Source organism: Vanellus vanellus, assembly GCF_965231255.1.
Source record: "Vanellus vanellus genome assembly, chromosome: 1".
In the NCBI taxonomy this organism is placed as follows: Eukaryota; Metazoa; Chordata; class Aves; order Charadriiformes; family Charadriidae; genus Vanellus; species Vanellus vanellus.
Window position 1 is genome coordinate 25,372,169 of NC_138905.1, and position 24,833 is coordinate 25,397,001.

Sequence of the window (24,833 nt, forward strand, 5' to 3'; positions counted from 1 at the left end):
ATTTCCCACAGAGTACCTTCCAGGATCACGGGAGCCATACTTTTCTTAACGATGCCCCATGATACGGACCCAAACCAGCTGGAAAATCCAGGACAAATACCAAAATTTACACCTCAGGGACAAAATAATATTATTCCTAAATTATTATGGAGAGCTCATATTTTTCAGGCATATGAAAATGTGATATGAATTCTCATAGGCAGTAAGGCCAGCCACAAAATCCACCCTGTTGCTTCAACTGCAAATAAAATATCTTCAAAATTACCTTATTTTAAAGTAAACAGCAGATTATATAATAAAAATGAAATAAATAAATACATAACCTTAAACAATAATCCCATCAAAGCAAAGCACTGTGTTTCACACATTTCTCTCCTTTGAGAACAGATGAAGAAGAGAATGAAACACGTGTGATTTTGGCCAGTTGGGTCATCTAAAGAACTACTGCCAAAAAACTGAGAGAGCTTGGCTGTGACTCACATTTTTCTATTAAAATCTCATAATGAAAAACCACACATTTGCAACAGACTTTGGCTCCTCAGTAATAGCACTTCACATAATTGCTTGAATCTTTGGGCTTTTCTTATTTCTAAACCAGATTTCTTCAAGTTCATAGTTTCCAAGGAGGATTATGGTTATTTTTCTGAAGAACCTAATTTGCATGGGGCTTTTCAAGAAAAGAAAAAACCAAAATCCTGAAAATACACAAAGCATATATTTTGCTATTACAACTGAAAATCTTCAAATAACGTAGATCAGTGTTCTTTACAGGTGAATAAAGTTATCCGGTATACTTTGGAGCATTTTATAAACTTATTTAGATCTTGTTGAACATTAGATATGCAAGGAATACAGATGAGATACTGGTTTATACCTCCACTTTATCACAATTTATTGAAATTCAGTTAAGCTTTCAAATTGTCCATCAGATATATTTCCTTCAAATAAGCTTTATTATTTTTATAAATAAGTGTCCCTTTAAACCTCAATTGTAATCAGGCTTCAGACAAAATTTCCAGATGGTAGTTCCGTTCTAGACAATCTGCTCTCTTGAGTGCCTCTCTCTGTGAAGACCAATGAGCACCAAGTGCATTTATTATACTCTGATGCAATTCCTAGTGCAAGATAAATTTATTTTTCATCTAATAGTATACCAAATATTTTACATTGTAATAATTGATGCAGCGATTGCAAAATTGCTGTTCAACAGAGGAAAAAAATGCCATTACAGAACACAGCCAAGCACCCTGACAGCATGACATGAACCCTAATGAATTAGCTGACAAATGAGCACAATAAGTTCTGCTCAAGTGTGCTCTCTAAGCAGCAATTCAGCAAATCTGCTTTTCGCTGTGTTTTTCCCTTGTGAGGCCGAAGTCCACGCAAATTAGTTCTCAGCTGGGGTGTCAGGTGAAATGTGTTGAAAACATACAAAAAGCAGGTTCCAGTCCCCCTTCCAGCTCTGCGTTACGCTCAACAGTTCCTCTCTGTACACTAAATACCTCTGATCCTCACAGCGCTAGCCGTGCTTTAACACTGCTGGTCTATGACACTGACAGAGGTAGCAGAGGCTGAACAAGGACTTTGTGACCACAGCACAAGCCAGGCCTTGCTCCCCTGAGATGGGGGTACCTTGGCCTGTTGTAGCCTTTGTCTCAGAAGAATCCTACAGTATCCTCCCAGGCCCATGCTGCACCTGATGAAACCTCCGGTATGCTGGATCTGCCAAAGACATTTTGAAATTCTCTACCCTAATCCAAGTTGGGGGTATCCAAGTTGCTTTGCAAATCTTGGCAGATTTTGACTCAGGAGCAGGATGCCACCCTTATCTCAGCAGAGGATTGCACTTCGTTGCAGATAACGTGGCACAGGACTGAAGCTACATTAGTTCCCTCACCTCCTTAAGGAAGTCTATACACGCTTTGAAAATCGCCATTGTAATATTTCTAATCTTAAGCATGCTTTTTACAACCATTTCCTCCACTCTGCCACAATATTGGGTAGCCTGGATGGTTGTTGGTTGTTCTTTGTGAATTCATGATAGTCTTCACTTTCAGCGAGTCTTCTGTCCACAGGACAATTCTCCACCGGACCACCAACCCACAGTTCCCCTTCTGAACCATCAGGGAAGACTAGTAATATGAAACTGTAACTGTAGGACCCGGTGGCTTTGGGATGGGCTCACTCTTCATGACAATGTCCTCTACAAAGCCCGAAGATCTCATACAACAATGGACATAAAAGCCAATATATTTTGGAGACAGAGATTCCTTTGCGCTGTCGGTGGTTGGCAATAGCAAGAACTTCCCCAGTCTCAGCAGCCCTGACTGCTAAGGTCACAGAGACAAGCAGATCAGCAGCCATCTCTGCTGGATGGTCTTAACTCAGAGTGGAAGGCGTTTAGCTCAAAGCTGCATCCATATTTGTAGCTGCTCCTCAGTTACCATCTGAAAGCTAAATTCCCTCATCATTCTCACTATCTAACCACAGGAGCTCCTGAGAAACACACCAGGAATACTCAAGCACGAAAGCATGAGGGAAAGGAGAGGAGGCTCAGGGCTGCTCAGCCTGTCACAGCACTCAGGACCCCTCTGCCCAGACTGCCCCTTGGAGATGACAGTGACTTTCCATCCATCTGGAAGGAGTGCCTTTGGGTAAGCAGCTTCTGGAAACTGCACCACAACTGTCACGTAGGACACCTTGCAGGGAAAGCACTGCAATTGGGTGTGATGGTAGGTAAAGTTGAAAAAAAACTGGAGAAGGCCCATGGTCAGGCCATGGACACCAACTCTCCATTGCAGAGTTCCACTTGCAGAGGAAGCAAATGTACCTCAGAAATCACCTTTCCCAGAAAGACTGTGACCAAGAGGTCATATACGTGCATGGAAAAATTGTTCTGAAGGATGCCCAAACTTCAGCCCTCGGTTCACTCCTGAAGAGAATGGGAGTCCAACATCATAGATTTTTATGCAGCTACACTCTGCTTTCTACAAGCAGCCCGCTAAGGATATCAAACAGGCAGCAACAGGCAGCCAGGTGACCTCCACCAGCACCAAACCACTGGTACCAAGAGAAGAAAGGGTGTAGTTGGAGGAGCTTGAGCAACAAGCCAGGATATGATTAACAACAAACCTGAACAAGGAACCTGGCCAGGGAAAAGAAGTGGCAGTGTGTGAAAGGTGTGTTGTGTACCTGTCAGATGCAGGTACATTATGTGCACCTCAATTATGAGGCTGTCCCACCTCTCTTGGACACCTGCCCTCTTTGCCTCTCAGGGAACCCATCAGAGCTGTGGTCTAGCTCAAGGAAAGCAGTGCTGTGGTGATGAACCTGCAGGAACGGGCCCTGCTCCATCCTTGTCCCGTACGCAGATGCAGTCTCTCTTCAAGGAAAGGCCAAGTAGAGACACAGCACTGCGGTCCTGGACAGTAAGCGTCCTGGTGTTAGTGACAGGACCTCATGGAAATGCTGTGGGATGTCCCCCAGCTGTGGTCACAGTGTATACTTGGGGATTTACAAAGCACTGCAAAAGTGTGTAAAAGAGATGCAGGCTGTACCCCAGCCTGGCATGTCCTCAAGAATCCCTACATAAGGAAAAGAGGATAATACCTAAGTATTCTTAATGGTATGGGACGCAATTGCTTGATTTATTACCTCCCTTTTATGTTCTGTCAAAGAACCTGAGTTCAGAGGAGTGATTTGCTCCTGCTCTTGCTGTTGCATGGGACTTGTTAGCATACTTTTCTCCAGAGGCAACCTTTGCTCAGGGAACCTATTCCTCATGTGACACTCTGATGTCTTCGCTTGCCAGAAAGACTGTTAACTGCAAGCATGTATGACTTCTATGGCATATCTTAGAATTCACTTTAAAAGTTACTTCTGTTTTTATGTCATTCCTATACCTACTGAAAACACAGCATTTAGTCATCAGCTCTTCTGGAGATAGCTGCTTTATAAAACAATAAAATAAACACATTCCAAAAACACTTTACTCTTTTCCTTTTCTTATTTTGATAATAGTGTGTATATATATAAAGCAAACCAAGAATTCTGTCATGTTAAGATCATAATGGATGAGTTCATGAGTTCATCTTTTTTTTTAATAGGTCTTCTTGGTTTTGAATTATCTAACAAGTTTCACAAAGTGAAAAAGACAAAGCCAAGGGGCATTTTGGCACTGCTGCATATATATAGCTTTTACCCTGAATTCGTGCTTGTCACTGAAACGTTCCATCTTTGTAGAAACGATGTGAGCACTTTGCTTTGTTGATGTAGTACACTACCTAATGTATCAAATGAATGAGGTATCAGGTGGCATTATAATAACACAGCGCATCAGCAGAGTTAGCTGTCTCTATAATCAGGTCCTGCATCACTACACCAAAAAGCAATCGGAATGCTGCTTGAAAGATGGCACTATAGGAAGGAAGAAAAATTCCTGAAGTGTGTTTAACAAGAATTCACAGGATTAAAGTAAGCCAAAATACACTGACAGCATCTGTTACATGATGCAAGGTAGAAGTTCTAGCCTTACATTAACATGTAGCCTCTTGAAACTAATCCTATAGCATCTGATGAATAATCTGGCATAAACTACATTTGCTTCATATAAGTATATTTTTAGCCCCCAATTTATATTAGCTCCATTAAAGTAGCTTATGCTTCCCTCTTTTCCTCCTTGATCATCTGAACTGGTTCAAGAACTAATTTGCCTGCAGGGAGGTGTTATCACATAATCATGTACTATTAAGAATGATATTTCAGTTTTTGCTTAGCAGCTAAATAACATGGAGAAAAATAAAAATATCTTTCAAGTTTGTGCTTTATCTTTCACCAAAAGTAGTAATATTTTTGCAACCTAGGGACCAAAGTTAGGAGTATGAACACACAGGGTTTTCTATATAACATTTAGCGGCAAATTAAATTAATTTGCCAGCTGGAAAGGAGTCTCTATCCTTCTAATGAGATAATCAGAGTTTTGCCAGGTCTGGAATAAGCACGGTCACACGTTTATCAAAAAAGGCAAAGGAGGATAAAATCTGCAGAGAATATCATCTCTATCCCTCAAAACCAGAGGGAAGATGTTACAATTTTCTTGCTGACATGTTCCATCTCCTGGTCTAGCCTGGATCAGCTCAGATGCACTGCTGACACTAAGTGCTGTCCCTCTCCCTTGAGCACGGACAATTCACTCAGCATTTCCTATTTTCCTTTCTGCTCACAGCATAATGCTGCGCCGAACCCATCTTTCCTTCTTCCTCTCCTTCCGCGTTAGGCATTTTGTATATTGTGTCTTCCCTGACTCTTGTTTTCAAGGAGAAAAACTGACTCAGACTATGTACAAATAACTCCAGAGGTAAATGCATAACTGAAATAAATTATATTGAGAATCAGAGATTTGTCAGGTGATCACTTGCTCCTGTCATCTCGCCCCTTCAGAGAAATGAGCAGGGCGAAAACGTCTGGGCAAACCCGAGTGATTCATGCAGGCAAAATTCCCAGCGCAACAAGGTCTTTGGAAAATTGCAGCCTTCTAGCTGAAACACATGCGGAACTGCAGGGACCTCGACAGATGTGGCAGCCTTTTCCCTCTCCGCCAGCCTCTTTTCCCTCCTCCTGCCAGCCATTTGGCTGGCTTGGGCTGGGAGCCACGGTACCACTGGCAGCTCAGCCCCGGCTGCGCATTACTCCAGCCATGAGATGTGGGGGAAGGTGATTACTGAGCTATAATCCACTGCCCGGGATCCAGCAGGATAATGCTGTAATTGGTTGCTCTCCAGCCAGTCCTCCATTCGACACCATTGTTCTCACCAAAATCCTGCAATATTATGTGTTGGCTGCACATGAAATTTCTGCTCGTGCTGCCTGTGTGGGCGGTTATAATGTCTCAGATTCATTTCTCCCACAGTCTTTTCATTTGCTGGCCAGATTTGGCCATTAGCGCTCATCTTACCCCTTTAAATAGAACCCTCAGTGCACCATTTTGCCTCTTTTCCCATTAAAGTCATGTCTGGAGGAGTCCTTAGACCATCACTTGCCTTTAACAAAAAAGGATGGAAAGAAACTGGGTTGTGAAAGCAAGCTACTGGCAGCTCATACTCCGAGCGCCACTGAAACTACCTTTCAGCTGGTTTTACATTTTTCAGGCTTGAACAAAGATGCTGTGACTAATATTTTAATACATGTAAATTAACATATTGGAGTGACTGGAAACTAACATTTGCAATATGCCTGCCAAAAAATTTGTTACCAACACTCAGCTTATAACAAGAGCTTTAAGCTACAACTGCAACATACTTTTTATTTGTCAATGCAGATGACTCTGGTCAGATTTAAGATACAGCACCATCTTATGGATATTTCTGTATAGATTAATGAGTGCAACTGTTTCTCTGCTGGCAAAAATTTTTCTTTGCCAACAAAACATAGCAAAGCAGAATGATCCATCACTGTGCACTTTCTGTATATGTCCAATGTCAGAATGAGCTCTGGGAATGAGAAAGGACATATTGTTCTGACACACTCACTTTGGCAAATTTTCCATTTAACTACCAAGTCTATGATTAGGATGCTGAGTATTCCCAGTATTCTAGTACCACAGCTTTCAATAAGTACTAAAATTTCATGTAAGAGATCTCAAAACAATTGAGATTCGTTTTTTTAATCATGATATTAAAAAATACATTTAAATCTCATTTTATTTGTCTCTTGGTTTCTGGGCCATTAAGATGAAGTAGGGTCATATTTTCAAGATTTTTCTCTGCAATTTTAAATAATACTATCTTTTTCATTTTTCTTTCTATGACAGTTGAAGTTTATTCCTATTTCAGTGATTCCAGAAGCTCCAGAAAAGAAAACACATTCAAATAGCAAGGACTGGCAACCCTGTTTTCCAGTTTAACTCCCAGCTATTTAAGGGACCCTGTAATTAAAGGAGGTGTAAATGTTCACTCTCGTTTCATGCATTTTTAGTCATAAATGTCACAAAGAATCTTTTGTGTAAGTAAAAGCCAGACCCTACCTTTTTTTTCCTTCCATCAGCATTACAAAAAACTAAATTAATGCAATTTATTTTTGCCATTTCTCACCTGGCAAGCAAAAAGCATTAGCTGAGGTTAATGCTTTGTTTGTTAAAGTACTATACAAAGCATAGGAGACCATTGACTGCCCCAACTCATCAACAGTGACCTCATACACTAACCCAGACTCCCTCTACTAACGCAAATCTGATTATAGGGAAAGGGCATATTATCCCTTAAAAAAAAAGAAGATGCCTCTTTGGGAACCCACGTAAGTATGTGTTTAACCATAAATCTAGGATTTAGTTTCATTAAACTCAATAGGCTTAAAGTTTTGTAGGCACTTTCTTGACTTAAGTTTACATATAAAATGAAGTACCTTCGTGAATGGTGGAAAAAGCATATGTAGGATGTATGTCTGTGTGTGTATCACACACAAGTACTTTAATTTACATTATTGTTATCAATTATGTTTTATTTTAAATAGATCTAAAAGTACATCTAAAATACAACCTAAAATTCTAGTCACCCTGGTGATTCAGTAACAGTACAGTACACACAGTGAAATCCTTGGAGCTTTGAAACATTATTTGATTTCTAGAACAACTTCTGTCCAGGATTTCCTTTTTCCAGGAAACAGCAGCTCCAAAAATCCCATTAGACTGCACCTTTGCAGCCTTCCTGGAATGTCACCACTGAGCGGCATATAAGGAGAAAGGTTTTCTTTGCCTTAGGCCATTAAAATAATGTCGGTAGCTTCTCCCACACTGGCCTATTCCAGGACACTTACAGCTTTGTGATTTACAATAAACATCTTAAATTCCACCGGAAACCAATGGACAGCCAGAGCAGCATCTTGATAACGGGTAACAGTGTTGAGGCTTCACATTGAAACAGTAAGATCACACCTCCACCAGGAGATCAGGTGGGTGGTGCTGGAGATCAAAAAAACAGTTGCAAAACCTAGCAAGAAATGGCAGGTGAATTTGGCATAATTCTGGCCATTTCACTTTGCTAACTTTTTATTTAACTCCAATCTCATGCCGTGATTTAGCAACCATCCCCAAAGGCTGTAATCCAAACCACTGACTGCAAGATGCAGGACAGCAAAAAGAAATTATATTTGTATTTGTTGTTTGCCTTTGGAATTAGTTTAACACAAACATTTAAGCACATTCAATATGAAGAACACGTGTCACCTTCTGCTTGCATTATCTACTGTTAAGTCAAATATATTTCAGTAAACTTGTATTGAAGCACGTGTTTTAATCTAGGACTCTACTCTCTTTAAATTAGTTTTTAAAAAAATAGAATTAAATTAAAACAAATGAATAAATTGAAAAATGTATTTGGTAAATGCCCATTTTATTTAAGTATCTATTATATGTATGAAAAGATGCAAAAAATGGAAAACAAAAGATTACCTTTGCTCATACATATGCCCTTACTTTAGAGGCAAATGCAAGAATTATTTATCTGGTAAATGTTTCCAGCTCTCCTTTCAGCGTACTGCCAGACAGAATGTTGATAATTCCAGAAAAATCACGCCAGAGCTTCATTCAAGGTATAAATCAAAATCTCACTTGTCTTGAATGATAAGAAGAGTGAATTTATGACATCCTCCCTGACAGAGTCACCAGGACGCTACAAACGCAGTTTCAGTAATGACAGTGGAAAGATGACAAAATGCTGAAAAGCGAATACGAGACTGTAAAATGATGCATACAGCGTCAGTAGTACCAAGCCTAAGTTCTCAGGAATCCAGGATCCCAAATCACAATACTGCCTTTACAATCATTAGATCTGAAAAAAGCCAGACTCACATCGCGCTCTTTCTAACCACCTCCTTTTTGAGAGGCCATTAGCAGGCAGCCACTTCAGCTTCCCTCCACAGGCGGAAGGGTAGCGCTTTGTAGGAGAGGGTGGGGGAATATGGAAGCTGAATTCTCACTCAGTATACTAACTGCAGTTGACAAAGTTAAAGATAACATACCCAGATACTATTAAGATTGCATCAAATTGCATGAATAATGCAACTTCATGTTGCAACCAAAAATTTCTAGGAAAAAGGAACCGTCAGGCCACTGTGAGGAAGGAACTGAACTGTATTAAATCTCCACTGAAACTATACTAAAACAACTACATTGAAATCAGACCTTCAGTGAACCCAAGGCATCGTGTTAGAAGACCAAGAGGCCGAGAGCATGAGAAAGCAGTAAATTTTCACACAGCGGTGCAGAGAAAAGAATGCAATGTCACTTCCACTTACATGGCTTAAATTACTGGGCTGGTTCAAAACAAAACCTAAAGAAATATTTGATTCAAGTCTAGCCATGGAATAGAAATTAAAAAATAAGTTATTAAAAAAATGATTCCAGCTTGCCGGGTCTGAAAATATCCTCCTTCAGAAAGGGTATAAGAAGGTCTTCTAGATTATAGATCCAGGCAGTAACAAGACTTCTCTTATCCCTGGTTTAAAAATGATTATGTTGTGGCATATCCAGCTAGCAACTTCCCTCAAGTTCAAACGCAGGGCAGAGTTTCAGAGCCTGTTGAAAATCAACAGAGAAAATCCCAGTGAAGAGGAAAAAGGGCTGTTTCTGTCATCAGTGGCCTTTGAATCAAGTCCTAACTTATCAGGATTTACATTCAAAACATGGACAACTGGGTACGATTAGAAGGCTTTTCAAAGAGGCATAATCACAGTGACGAGCTTTCTGCCCTTCCCAGAGCGCAGCCTTTGGGTGTGCTCAATACAGCCGCCTCTATCTGTATTCTCTGCAACCATTTTCTGCGCAATAAAGTGCATAAGCTGTTTGCAAAGAATTCTTCTAGAAGAAAATATATCAAATTGAAGCTCATACATAAGCATTTGAGCAGATTTTGACCGTCCGAGTACTCAAAAGGCAGTTTTCAACCGTGACAGCAGGGATTCTTTTTGTTTTGACCATATGCTGTAAAAGGTCTGCCAATGTGTTCAAACACTCCCTTCCTTCTGAAACACAAAATTACCATATATCACTCCATAAGGGTTTGAACCAAGCTGGTTTCCTTGCATGCAGGGGGAAGACCTGGTCATAACCACAAGGTACTCTTGTTGCCGTTTCAAACTCTTGAAGAAATTTCCATGAACTCTCATCATCCTTGTGGAATGGTTTGATTAAACAGCCAATCTTCTTTTGTCATCTAGGAATATTTCCTTTACACAAATCATTTAGGATATGAGTTAATGACCCTCTGTACAATTGCCTCTGGTTGTTTTTCTAGATGTTAGGGCACCAACACTTAATCTGTTTTCTTTGCCAGAAGGTTGATCCTCCACTCATCGGTCAGCGCAGTGCAGAATAGGGCCGTGTTAAATGACAGTTCATTTCCATAACAAATGGAATGGAAGATATGAAAAGGACATTGTCAGTCCACCTGAACACCAACATACACCTTAAAGGAAGACGAATTCATTGTAGGTGACTAGACTGAGACTGAAGTCCAGAATTTAGAACAAACAAGAAAGGATCTCCCTGAACTACGCAAGCAGTCAGCCATCGCACTATTCGGGTACAGGCCCTGTTCCTGGTAAGAGTCCACAGGAACTGCATTTTTAGTTAATTAATCCCTTACATACACAGCCAGGAATCTGAGCTCACACGTGAAATGAAATTAACAGGATAATAATGACCTCAAAATATTTTTTAAGTGGCCGGTATGCGAAACTGCGGGCTTGTGTGGTGAGAATAGGAAGAACTGGAAAGGCTGAGCTCCTCCTGCATCCCTGTTACCGCTCTCCCCACCTCACCCCTGCTCCTCTCATGATCACAGACCCGTCCTCACCAGCAACAGCACCTCACAAAATCCCTGCTTTGACTGGGGAGCAGGGCCACATTTCCAACACAAGCAGAATGACACTGGAGGCTGCTCAGCTCATAATGTTGGGGGAAAAAGGCAGCTCTGCCATTGGAAGTGTTAAAAGGACAGTCATATGTAAGCTCATAAAGCATTGTGTCTTTTCAGCGTGACGTGGTAAGGCTGGCCTACCTTTGAGAGTGCCACTTCAGGAAAAGTGTACTTCTACTGGGAAGAAAGAGGGGTAATCAGAATTTGCACCCATCGCCTACACAGAAAGACCGAGGGATCGTGTAGCCCACAGAAAGCTGAGCAGGAGGAAGACAATTTCTTTTTATACAAAGACATTTTATAAATAGGAAGGGAATAAACTGTTTACCGTGTTTGCTGCAGACAGATGAGACTAATAGGTTTAAATTGCTCAGGGACATAGTGTAGATTTTAGCGGCTCTGAGCTCATTGCTGTCAAGAGGCTGAAAACTTCTCTTGCTCTTCTCCCCAGCATCTCCCAGTCACTGTCCCCTCTCTGCAGGACTGAGACCAAGCTCCAAGGCAATGCTGAAGGCAGCAGAAGAACAAGCCACTTGGTCTTGCTGCTCCAGCCCCAAAACCACCATGAGTCCCCAGCAGAAGCACACCCAGCAGTGGCTCCCGGAAGAGGGATGAGGCCTGGCTCGATGCACATCTGCCTTCTGCCCTGAACACCCACCTTGGGCTTCCTTCTCCATGCCCTGGCACCACGTGGAGAAACAGATCAGGTCCCCTTTTCTCTTCAGCATAAAAAGATAGGTATCATGGGTCTTTTTTCAGATGAGCCCCTCTTGTACCCAGGGAGATTCCCCTCAGGGTCTTTCCCTCCAACACAGGGAAAGCTCTTAAGGTCTTCCCTTGTCTAGACTGAGCAGAACAGCTCCCATAGGAAAGGGAGTGGAGACAAAGTGCTGTGTCCTCCTGCGTACCCAGGAATTGCGAAAACATAGTGCAGGGCGAGCAGGGACAGGGTTTGGGACCTTTCGAGCAGCAATAACAGAGAGTAAAAACACGCTCCCCAGCATGGCACAAGTTTCCAGAAAGGAGGCTTAGGGCAACATTAAGCCAAGATTCCTGAATTGGAAGAGAGTTCAATGTTGGAACTGTTAGCCTAAAGAGGTGAAATACTAGAAGGTATTAAGAATGAGGTGAAATACTAGAAGGTATTAAGAATAAGGCTAGACAAGCGTCAGTCACAAATGAGTTAGGTGTAGTGGATCTTACTTGGGAGCAGAAGTACAATCCAAATAACTTCTTAAGATCCCTTCCAAGCCTACTTTCTATTATGGCTTATAGACCTGAACGGGACTTACACAAGCACATTCCTCTGAAGATCTGACAGGATTTACTTGAACTCGTGAGCAACATCTGGGAGTGTCCTACATGCAGCATCTGTATCATCCCATAAAAGATACCACATTTCACTATATTACTCACGACGCTCCACACCACTTACATCAGCAAGCTTTGTGTCATCTGGGCTTGCTGAAAAATTAAATATTTCAGAAAGCAGTAACAATCCTTAGTAAAAATAGCACTACCTATGTGCTAATGATAACGAACACATGAAAGTATTAATGTATTATGGATAAACAACAGCTGCTTTATGACTCTACATTTCTTGATGTTGCTAATTCAGAAGTTCATTAACCTATAGTGAGACTAATTGTAAGATTTCCACTGGCATTATTAAGCTAATAGGACAATAGACCCTGTGGTGTATATGGTCCTAACATCCTTCACCAATTTCCTTCACCAACCTTCACCACAAGTTGCAGAGTAGAGAGGTTTCTTGTGGGTAGAAACATTCCTTTAAGAAAAATGGATTTGGATATTTCTTGAGAATTTTAAAGGAGACATTAATGTCACATTTTCAACCCCACACTGAAAAATCAGATTGCCTTAACTACTTGATCTTAAGGTGTGGAGAACAACAGTGCAGTTTAGACACAAGGCTACCATGAATCAAATTAATTCAAAAATGTCAATTTTTTAGAATAGCTTTTACTGCTAAGTGATGATGTGACATACATTTTAATCTGGCCTCTTAGCAATAACCTGCTCATTACGTTGATGCTGCACAGCTTGTGAGTAATGCAGTGCCTCCAAAATGTCAGAGCAGGACATATGATTAGCATTTTATCACATATTTCTGTACATTTGCATACATATGCATGGACTAAACCTGAGCTACAAAACTGGAGTTTGCACATGGAAATAACTTTGATCCAACTTAGGTTTTTGCTTTACATGGATCAGGTATTGACACCACTTACCCTGGCCAGCTGCCCCTGGGGACTCACCTGAGGAGAGGATGGCAATTTCTCTTAGGAGTTAAAAAAGTTAGTAGGAATCAAGCACGTGGATGTTCTTTATTCCTGGCTCTGCTCTTTTCTGAGACCTATTTAACTCGTGAACACTGGCATCTATTTCTGGCATGCTGAAAGGAAATATCAGGACATAAAGGCCATTTTGTTTAATTATTACTCTTAGGGAGTCAAATCAAATAGAATAGTTTGGGAGGAACAATTTCGTGAACTCTGCAATTCTGATAAGGATCAGTGGAGCAAAGGTGTTTGATATAAGTAGGACAAGATGAATGTATTCCATCATTGTTTGCAACTACAACAGGTTGAGGTGGACAAGGAAGACTTTCCAGCAAAGCAACAGCGTGATGATGGCTGCAAGAGTACAACAAAAACATAGAATCATAGCATCATAGAATAGTTTGGGTTGGAAGGGACCATTACAGGTTATCCAGTCCAACTGCCCTGCAATGAGCAGCAACATCTTCAACTAGATCAGGTTGCTCAGAGCCCTGTCAAACCTGACCTTCCATGTTTCCACAGATGGGGTACCTACCACTTCTCTGGGCAACCTGTGCCAGTGTTTTACCACCCTCATTGTAAAAAAATTCTTCCTTGTATCTAGTCTAAATCTATCCTTTTTTAGTTTAAAGCCATTACCCCTTGTCCTACCACAACAGGCCCTGCTAAAATGTGATGTAATGTGTTCTCCATCTTCATTGTAATGCTTAGTTACTGCTGCCAAATCCATTTTAGGTGCGGCCAACACCAAAATGTTACTTAGTGATTTCTTTCCACAAATGTCCAACCAAATACTTAAATCCACACAGAACACCTGAAGTTAATGGAGAGGTACCATCTGACATACCTCTGGGAAAAATGCATTCCTGAAATGAAATGAACTTATATCCCAGAAGTGAAACCTGCAGAACTTTTAGCCACCTCCTGCAAACTCTTCACAAAGGAATAAAATAATCTGCTGCATGGGAAAGCTGGAGGACTGGGAAATGTATCAGCTGTGCACAAACTTCTCACACCATAGAGCTGAGCACTGCACACTGGTAGCACATGAATGCTGATAAATTTATCATTATGAAGATCTATTGAACACTGCTTATTGTGAAGCAGAGTGCAAGCTCTATTGCTCTTCCAAACTTATATGCTTCCAGGTGGATTGTAAATCCGTATCACTTATTCCATATGCCCCATTATGTGTTCTTCCCCGGGCAAAAACTCATACATATCAATGGACAATAGTGTCAATAGTTAGAGGCCTTCAGAAACTGTAAGCTGGGCCGCAAATGTGATACATGCTTAGCTTCACCATCATATTATGTAAGAAAAAATCATAAAAATGTGGTTTCTTATACTTTACTTTGAGGTTTTATACTTTTGTGGCAGCATTCCGTCATGCTTTCAGTTTTTTTCTCCACAAGTTCATGGTATAGAAACAAAGGCGTTCACCATGGATAAGGCAAAGAGAGAGGCAGAACTTCACCCCCAACTCAGCACTGTCTGGGGTAGTCTAGTCCCATGATGAAGCAACAACAAAGCATCCTGGAAACATCACCATCGTGTCTGGCTTTGGCTATGACCTGCTTACAAATAACATAAGGTGAGATTCTTGCTTAATCACAAGACTTTGGGTATCACAAGATACCCAAAGCATTATGGAAAGATAGTACAAGACGTGCTGACACTGACAATGCACTGCATGAAGCTAAAACTCTTTACTGTGAACTACCGAGCCTCAAAATAATAATGAATGTTGTGACCAAAAGACAGTTTATAAGTGAATTAAAAGGCACTGATTCTATAATAAGAAGTCTTTACTAAGCATAAATATATATTTATACAACTTCCTTTTAGTCACGTGTTTTCTCAAATGAAGGATTTGAAAAAAATAGTTAAAATTTTTATCTGCATCTTGAAATAAAAATCTTGGATCAGTTCAAAACTGAGTTTTTCACCTTTAACTTCTTTTACTGCTTCTTTTATCCTCTAAATAGAAAGCTTGACTGACAAAATTTTATTGCCCTATAAAGAAGTCCAGTCCTTAACACCGTTTTGTTAAAATAAATATGCTTTACAAACTACATCAGGCAAAATATAACATCTAGGCAGAAAAAAAATTGCACTTGAATGAGTGCAACTGTAAATAAACCTGTGCTGAGGTTGCTCAAAATGAAGAGAAAGTACAAATAAAATGGGTTTGGTTAGATTATCTAATGAGGACTAATGAATGACTTTTCATTGTTGTGGCTGGATATTTTAAGCTTATAGGTATTTGAATATAAACATTTGGCATTGACATTTGTGTACTTAACCGGTTGAGCAGCATTTGAACACGAGCATCTGAGGAATTCAGAGACAAATTTTGACTGATTCTTACAAGACCGATACCACCAATGTTCGATGGTAGCATTATCAGTAAAATAGAGAAAGGGCATTCAGGAAGGGTAGCTTTCATGTTCAGCAGAAATGTTTAAAATATAAAAGAAGATACTCTACATTTAAATGCACCAGACAAAAAATAAATAGCACCAAGAACTAGCAAAAGATCAGAACCAAAAACTCAAATAATGTTAGACGAGAGTAGCTTTACAGAATGGAAACACACAATACCAAATAAAGGGTTGTGTTTGCTGCAGAAGGTAGGAGTGTTTGTCCTAAGCTGCTAGATATGCTGATAGATATTGTCAATTTATTTTATCGATGCAGTCAATTCCAAGTTGAGAACATTCTATTTTGAGCCTGGTCTGATAGAAAACAAAATCTAAATTGTTCTTGTTTTTATCTTTTTCCCCAAATACAGAGATACAATGAGAAACGATGAGGCCTGAAAGCAAAGTACAAGACTTTTGCTGCCTTGCTAGAAGTACTTTGCATGCAGCTCTAGGGAAGATATTTTAAATGGAAGTTTTAAGTGGCGGAAGAAAACAAATAGCACTCCTATCTTCACTAGATGTAAGAAAAAATAACCGCAGGCCAGTCAGCCTCACCTCGATCCCTGGGAAGGTGATGGAGCAAATAATCCTGGAAACTATTTCCAAATATATTCAAAGCAAGAAAGTGACTGGGAGTAGCCATCATGGATCTACGGAGTGGAAATCATGCCTGACCAACCTGACAGGCTTCTATGACCAAATGACTGGCTTGGTGGATGCGGAGAAAGCAGTGGATGTCATTTATCTTGACTTCAGCCAGACTTTCAACACATAACATCCTCATAGACAAATCGGTGAGGTGCAGGCTACACAAATGGGCAGTGAAGTGGACTGAAAACTGACTGAACTGTCTGGCCCAGAGGGTCACAAAGATCACCTGAAGGCCAGTCAGCAGTGGTGTGCCCGGGGACTGATACTGGGACCGATACCATTTAACATCTCCATTAATGACCTGGACGGTGGAACAAAGTACACCCTCTGATGGTTCGCAGACAACATGACCTTGGGAGGAGTGGTTGATGATACACCAGATTGTTGTGTGGCTGTTCAGAGGGACCTCGACAGCCTGGAGAAAACAGCAAACAGTAATCTCAAGAAGTTCAACTTCAAAGGGAAGCACAAAGTCCTGCACATGGGGATGAACCACCCCATGCCCCAGTACAAGCAGGGGGCTGACTGACAGGAAAGCAACTTGGTAGAAAGCGTGGTGTACACCAAGCCCAACACAAGCCAGCCATGCGCTTTTGCAGCAATGAAGGCCAACAGCCTCCTGGGCTGCATCAGGATGAGTGTCACCAGCAGGTCAAGGGTGTGACCCTTCCCCTCTCCTCAGCAGTGGTGAGGCCACATCTGGAGTACTGGGTCCATTCCTGGGCTCCACAGTGCAAGAGGGACATGGACATCCAGGGAGATGATTAATGACTTGGAGCACGTGAGCTATGTGGAGAGGTGCTGAGAACTGGGATTGCTCAACGTGGAGAAGGCTCAAGAGAATCTTATCAATGTATATAAATACCTGAAGGAGGGGTGTAAAGAACACAGAGCAGGACTCTTCTCAGTGGTACCCAGGGAATGGGCACAAGATGAAATATAGGAAATTAATTCCATTTAGACATAAGAAAAAGCTTTTTTACCGTGAGAGTGGTCAAACACTGGCATGGGTTGCCCAAAGATAATGCAGAGTCTACATCCCTGGAGATATTAAAAAACTGACTGGACTCAGCCCTGGGCAACCTGCTCCAGGTGACCATGCTCTGGGGGCTGGGCTAGATGATCTCAACAACTCTGTGATTCTGTTATGACGCATGAAAGAAAATGAGATATCTTCCCTCCAAAAGGTGCAGGCAGCTAGTGCAGCAAACGTAACCTTTTCTATAAAGAAGAGTGGTGTAATCTTATGTATGATAACATGATCATCCTGGCCTCAATGCAGCAGTAGTTATCAGATGACGCTGCGGGACTGAGCCATTACATTTTAAAATATTTGGGAACTGACTGTTCTGAAGTTTCAGAGCATTCATATCCCAAGTGGTGTTTTGCATATATCTTTGGTGTCAAGTTGTTTACAGTGTTACTTTTATTTGCCACTAGAATGAGAAAAAGTTATGGCAAAAAGCACCCACAAATCTGAGTGCACATTGTATTAGTCTTAGTGAAAAAGTAGTTTACAGTAACCAGTTCCATTTTTTATTATGGAACTACCTCTTACCTACTACAGGACTAGCACTACTTGCAATGATACACAGGCAACACAAGCACTGACACGTGACTGGTGATGGTGGTACCTGTAAAAACTGGCCTTAGCAATTCCTGCACTAAGGAAACACTACCAGAGATGTTCAATATGTTGACATTCATACTTTTCCCTGACTGCCTTTCTGCATCTCACAAATTTTGCCTGCTATTATCAGTTAATGTTAAGAACATGAGCCAACCATATAAATAACCCACCTATTTTTATACGACAGCTACACTTAGCACCCAAACTCCAAGAAAGCCAGTGTGTTTGTCAGCATGGCTCTCCCTCATTCCCCTGATAGATCCAGAGGCAGAACCAAGACTCCTGGCACTTAATACTGCCATCTAGCTAATAGCTGCTGCGCACAGCAGGAGGCATTTCACCTTCTGAATGCTGGTTCACTCAGGAGGTAACTGCTGGCTTTAAAGATCCTTTCCTAAATCTACCGAAGGACTGGACACTTTGAAGTATTGGTAATGGACTAGAGTCTTTCACCACTCTAAATCCAGCGAGAACTGGGTAGGCCTTCTGAGTTTGTTGAGTTTCCATTCGGGGCTTTGAAAACGTGCCACTGCTAACGAGCAGAGGCCCAGAGCTGTGTGGGCAGAGTTTCAGTTGCCATCGTTGTAAAGCAGCGTGCAGGGACACTGCCTTTCTGTGAGCCAGTCCATCCCTCCAGCCTTTGTCCTCCCGATCCCTGGTCCTTCCCGGTTCAGTAGTTCCCATGTCCTCCCTGGTACCTGCACTGCCACGCATGGGTGTGTAGGGAGCAAGAAAAGGACGTGTTGATCCACCTGAAACGTGATGTGCATTCCCTCCCTCCCTGGGGCTGTCTTTGCCAGGGGGGCCCTAATCAGACACCAGAAATGTAGCTTTTACATGGTGAAGCCTTTTTTATTTTATTTTAGAGAGTGATAATGGTAGGTTTTCATATGTTTCTCTCAGCCTTAACAGTGAAGAAAATCGTTGTGAACATGGACTTGGCTGGATCCACAGGTAGCCTGGAACAACCATTTCAGAGAGATGTGAAGTACCTATTTGTGGCAGGCACCTATCAGAGGTATCCTGCGAGAGCAACGTGTTCTCCAGCATCAGCTCACTCCCCACCTGGGAAAGGCAGGGTTTCCGCGGCTTCTTGTTCTGGGGCCATTTGAGATGCCTCTCGTTTTTCCCCCGCACTGTACGGGCAGAGGATGCCAGCGAGCTCGGGGTCGGCGGCGAGCCGAGCCGTGCCGTGCCGTGCCGTATCGTGCCATACCGTGCCGAGCGGAGGACACAGCCCACCGCTGTCCCCTCCCCGGTGTGTCCGAGCCGCCCAGCCAGCGGCGGGGGCGCTTTTCCCACGCTGGCGGCGGGGACGCGGGGCAGGGCGCAGCCGGGACAGCTGCCGCCGGCACCGGCCGAAGGGCGGAGCGCTTCTTGGGGGGGGCGGGGGGGGACGACACAGGGGCTTTCCTGGCCAGCAGCTGCCCTCTCCGCTGGGGGCAGAGCAGCCGTGCCGAGCCGGGGCAGGTGGGGCACATCTCCTCCCGGACGAGCCACCTGCGGGCCACTGCCTGCACCCCCCCCCCCAGCGCCGCGCCGCGCCGGGGCGGGCGGAGGTGTTAGCCCATCCCCGGTCCCGGCCCCGCCTCCGCCGGGAGCCGCTCGGAGCAATTCCCACGGCAACCCAAGCTCGACTCCCCCCCCCCCCCCCGCTTTCTCTTCCCAAACCCCGCCTCCCCTCCCCGCCTCTCCGCTCCCGCCCGCCGGCCGCCGCCGGTCGGAAACAGTCTGTGTGTAAAACTCGACGTGTCCGGAAAGGTGCCCGCCGCTCCCCCGCCTCGCTCCGCGCCCGCCGAGCGCGATGCTGGACCCGTCCTCCAGCGAGGAGGAGTCCGATGAGGTGCTGGAAGAGGAGCGGCGGGACGTGCTGGTGGTGGCGGCGGCGGGCGGCGGCGTCTCGCCGCGTTCGCTGCCGCCGCCGCCGCCCCGGGACCTGCGGGGCCGGGAGGCCGGGGCGGCGCGGGCGGGCAGCCCCAGCCCCAGCCCCTCGGTGCTGAGCGAGGGCCGGGACGAGCAGGAGCGCCTGCAGCGAGAGGAGCGGGAGAAGCGGCTCCGGCTGCAGCTCTACGTGTTCATCGCGAGGTGCATCGCCCACCCCTTCAACGCCAAGCAGCCCACCGACATGGCCCGCCGCCAGCAGAAGGTGAGACCCCCTCGACCACCCCCCCTCGCCCCCCTCCCCGCTGCCGCCTTGCCCCGACGCCCCCCGGCCCCCGCCGCCTGCCCTCGCCCCGCGCCGCCCCGCCCCGTCCCGTCCCGTCCCGTCCCCGCTGCGCTCCGGCCCCGCAACAGGTTGAGGCGGGCGCTGGGCAGGGCGGGGGGAGCCCCCGTTGCACCGGCAGCGCCGGCGGTGTTCGAGCGAGGTCTGGCAAAGCTGGGTTTCAGCGCGGGCTTCTCCAAAAAGGGCACGTTTAACCGAGGAATCCGCCAGTCGGCAGGGGAAAAGGCGCGCTGTCAAGTTTTTAGAGCCGCGTTGGAAGCCGCCGTGCGGAGGGGAGGGCGGAGGGGCGGTGGGGCCGTTTAGCAGTGGGAGAGATGTTGGATGATGGATGGAGTTAAACCTCCCGGAGTTGCCTCCTGGAAATCGTTGTCTGGCCATCCGTGCCCAACTCGAGCAAATTCAGCCATAATACAGAGGTGAACGAGAAAACTGTTTTGTTTCATTAATTATTAAATGCAGAGAAACAATTAACATGTGAGTTTGTGATGAGAATGGCCTTCTAGTGAAGGCTGACCAAAATTATTCTCTGCATCTTGTACATCAGAGACAAGCTCTTAAGAATTGGCAGGTACGTGGTAGGTATTGATGCTGTAATGGGGCTTATTCTCTGTTACTTTTGAGTTATTGAATAGGTAGAATACTTAAAGTTTTGAACCAAGGCACTGCATTTCCAGATAACCACTTAAAAGCTCAGTTCTTGAAATACTTGGTCTAAAAATATTGTGTATTTTTTTCTTTTTTACTTTCAGTTCTGTAAAACAAACAAACCCAATTCAAAACAGAAAAGAAACCCCCAAAAAACCACTTCAACATCACTTTCCAGAGGGATAGTGATAGACACAAAAAAGAATTCAGTTCCACTTGGCTTTTTATGTTCTTGGTGCTTCTGTATCTCTAATGGTCTGTAAAACCCAGAACTAATTGTTTTGGGGTGTCTGAATTATGCCTGCTGTAGGTAATTTATGCTTAGTGAATTCTTTGACAAGTTAACGTGGTGGTAATAATAAGATTATTTCTGGAAGAACATTTTGTTTTTATTAAGTGTTAGATACTTAAACTGTGAAACCTGTATAAAGACATCTTGTAAGCAGGAAGGCAAAGAAAATCTGACAAAATGAGAATTGTCACCACCCCACCAAGGACTCCCCACCCCAAAAAGTCAGCATAGAAGTGATGGTTTGAAGGGACATCTGGAGGTCAGCTAAGTGTGATGTCCCACTGGACAAAGCCAAAGCTGACTTGACATGGTGTTGATACCGGTCTAGGTTCAAGCAGGAGGCTCAGAAGCCTCCAGAGATGTGACCCCACAGCCCATCTGCATGACCTGCTCCAGTGCTGCTTTGCTCTCCTCTTGATGAAATTTTCCTAATCAGCTTCCAAGTTACAACTTGTGGCCATCAGGTGCTGAAGATACTGAACTGCAGAAGTACTCACTGATCTCAGTCACTAAGTATAGGAACTGCGTTTTAAAAATAACTACAATATTAATTATTTTTATTAATAGAATATGTGAAAAGAGATTACTGATGCGCAGTGAATTCGGAAATACAACAGTTGTGGATTTAACATAAGCAATGAACAGATTGATTGACAGAATTGACTTGATACCTAAAATTAAATGTTACTCTTGCTAATTACTGTTTTTAAGTGAACTCTGACTTTTGGTTTAACTACTGTATGTACAAAAAGATTTTTGTCTACGTTAGGAATTTAGTTGCAGAACAAGGATGATTTGCCTTTTGCTGACCAGAAACTAGTGTTTTTAAATAAGACATAACACAAAAAAAGAATTCTTTCTAGGAGTCGCACTTCTGTCTAGAGGTAACGAAATGCACATAAACATCCTCCCTGTTATTCAACAGTTTGATGTATTACCCAATGAATTACTGCATATAGGGTAGCAGAACTGGTTCTGAGTTTTGAGAGTTCAGAAAACCTGCTCTGATAGTTCCGAATCGCTGAGAGCCGTACTCAAGAGCTCTCTTTTGTGTCCTGTAGTAAGACACTTTTGGATGTGTGATAGCTGCGCTCATACTCCATAGGGTGAAAACCTGTCTTATTTCCCGAATGAATTTTCTCACTGCTGAGATATGATACAGATGTCTACTGTCCCTTAATGTCTTGCTCTCTTCCTCCGCATCTGACTTCCGTTACGTGGTTGGCTGGCTGTTGTGAGCTGGACTGAGATTCCTTACCTGTGTTATTTAACTGGAGCCGTGAACTACCACACGCCCTGTCCATCGTCAGCGGATAAGTGATCCAAGGTATGGTTTCAAACCAGAACCTATGGTGCTCTGGTTCCAGCTCCCAGCCCGGTCTGCTTGTGCACTCTTGGGAATGCTTTTGCACCAGCAGTCATTCTGATAACCTAAGAATAGTATCCACCCTGCTTGAGAGCAGAAGTAATGTGTTCTTTCTGCCAGTTCATTTGGCATATTGCTGAGCAAATATTGCAGAATGCAGTTTCCTTCTTTTTTTTAATGTGGAACACATTATCCAGTAAGGGAATGAGATGGAATTCACATATCGAATATCCTCAGTTGCGTTGTAACATCAGTAAGGAAATGGTTTACAATATGGCTGGCTTCTTCTGTTCCTGCTTCAGTATCAGATTAAAATGTACTGTATGGTATCTTGAAGCCATCATACTTAATGGACCGAGTTATACTAAGTAATGTAAAGAATTTTAAATGCAGGCAGTGTTTCGCTCCTCTGTTGTCCTTTCTCATCTTTCTTCTCACTAAGTAAAATTAGCTCTGCTCTATTATGATAGATAAGATTAATTAAAAAAAATAATCAAACTTGAAGAAAAAGAACTATCATAATTCGCCAGAGTCCATCAGCTCCGCTAACTTGCTTTTAATGCCAAATTCAATGTAATTTAGCCCAGACTTTGCTGAAACACATACTTTTATGATCGGGCTGCATTTCTTTTTTTCATCTGTAGGATATGTGGTAAAAATACTCTTCTTCAGCTGTTCAGAATTAGTTGGTGACCTGCTATTACATCCTGTCTTACTTTGGTTGCTGGTAGATTTGTGGTGGAGAAGGAAGAATAAGCTAATACAGGAAATGTGGAACTGAAGTGTGGCATGATTTTTCAAGGCAGGGTAGCAGATCCTGGCAAACATGGAGTTAGTGCTACAGGGTAGAACTAATATGTACTTAGTAACATATTTTCTGTAGATATTTATGGACATTTGCTCAAGTATTTTCCAACCTTTTATAGAAATATTAATGCATCAATGCTTTACATGTCATGCTTTTATCAAGCAAGGTTTGTCTGTCCGTGGTTTAAAGAGACTTTGTCACTTTTTTGTAGTTTTCATTTTTTTTAATGAGTCCTCTGGAACATATTTCAGCATCTTTTTTTTTTTTTCTGCCTCTCCGTTCCTCTTCCTTTCTAGTCCGAGAAAAGAGAAGAAGAGAATAGTTAACTAATCCCATTCTTCTTCCTTCTCCCATACCGGCCAAACTGAATCTCAAACCAGCAGATTGAATTTGTCCTCAAAAAGGGATTTAGGTGGTAAAAAGAAATGCATTCCTTGTGTGGCTGTCTTCCATCAAGGGAAAGTGGTGTATGTGAACATACAGGGAGTCAGTGGTTAGATGATGACCTTGGTAACTGTGATTTATACTCATCAGCTGTCCGCTTGTATGTACACACTCAGTTTCACTCAGGGAGCGTGTGCCAAAGGCAGATTCTGTATCTGGGAGGTGAATCCTGGGGAAGGAAGGGACAGTGAAACGCCTCGCACTACTACACTAACAAAAAAGATGTTCACCCAGGTTTTTTCCTTCTTCAACACTTTAAATTTTACTTTAGCAAAAAAATTTAGTGGTCACACAGCAGAAACCCAAGACTGGGGGAAAAGTTACACTTCTCTGCTAAACAAGATTTGCTAATGCATGAAAGGCTTAGTACATCAAAGCTGATAATTCAAGTCTTGCTTTCTAGGTGATAAGTAGCAGAAATAATTGAGCTGGCTGTTTAGAAATCATAACTAAATGAGTTTACGTCCTGAATACGTGCCGACCTGTTTTCCTTCTATTTCTTGTCTTCTCTCCACCTGCTCAATCGTGAGTATATAAAAAACATTGACTTCTAGTTAATACTCAAAAGTAGGAGTGGTACTATTCGGTAATTTATTTTCATCTGAACTCCATGAGTTTGTTCTTTCCCGTTTCTTGGACTTTAAAAGAGAGGTTTGTAATAATACATGTCCACTAAATAACTTTATCAGGAAAATCTTAGTTGCAGGGATAGACTTAATTCTCTGGATCACAGTTTTATTCTGAATGTCTTTATTTCTTCTGCCCCAAGCCCCATTTTTCCTTGCTTTTGAGCTGGTGATGTGTATCTACTTGTTTGTTGGCTGAGCATGTTTTGGGAAAGAAAAATTGTCTCTTGGCTTCTGAACCTCTTTCATCAGATGCTGTTTTCCCCACTGCTAAGGTAGCAAGGAGAGTACATCCAAAGCCATTGTTGCCAGAAACTCTAGACACATTTCAGAGGAAGAGCTTAGCTATAAAACTTGGCCATCTGGTCAAAATTCTGCTAAAGAGCTTTCTAGGAAGACATCTTCCATTCCTACCTTCAATGTTTCCTTCACAAATTTCATTTTTTTTGTGAAGTGTTACAGAAAGTCATTTTAAATCAAGTATATTCGCCTCTTTGTTTTTCCC

General features: G+C 42.9%; 1 protein-coding gene across 6 annotated transcripts in view; it reads left to right on the forward strand.

Moving 5' to 3' along the window:
- Positions 1 to 19,727: 19,727 nt before the first annotated feature.
- The window catches only part of CADPS2 (calcium dependent secretion activator 2), a gene marked incomplete at its 5' end in the record, with an annotated part of 318,699 nt that continues 313,593 nt past the window's right edge, over positions 19,728 to 24,833 (forward strand). For all 6 annotated transcript variants that reach the window (XM_082495412.1, XM_082495415.1, XM_082495411.1 and 3 more), the window contains one exon: positions 19,728 to 20,069. In XM_082495412.1, the coding sequence (XP_082351538.1) occupies positions 19,728 to 20,069 (342 nt within the window). The remainder of the gene's footprint in view (positions 20,070 to 24,833) is intronic.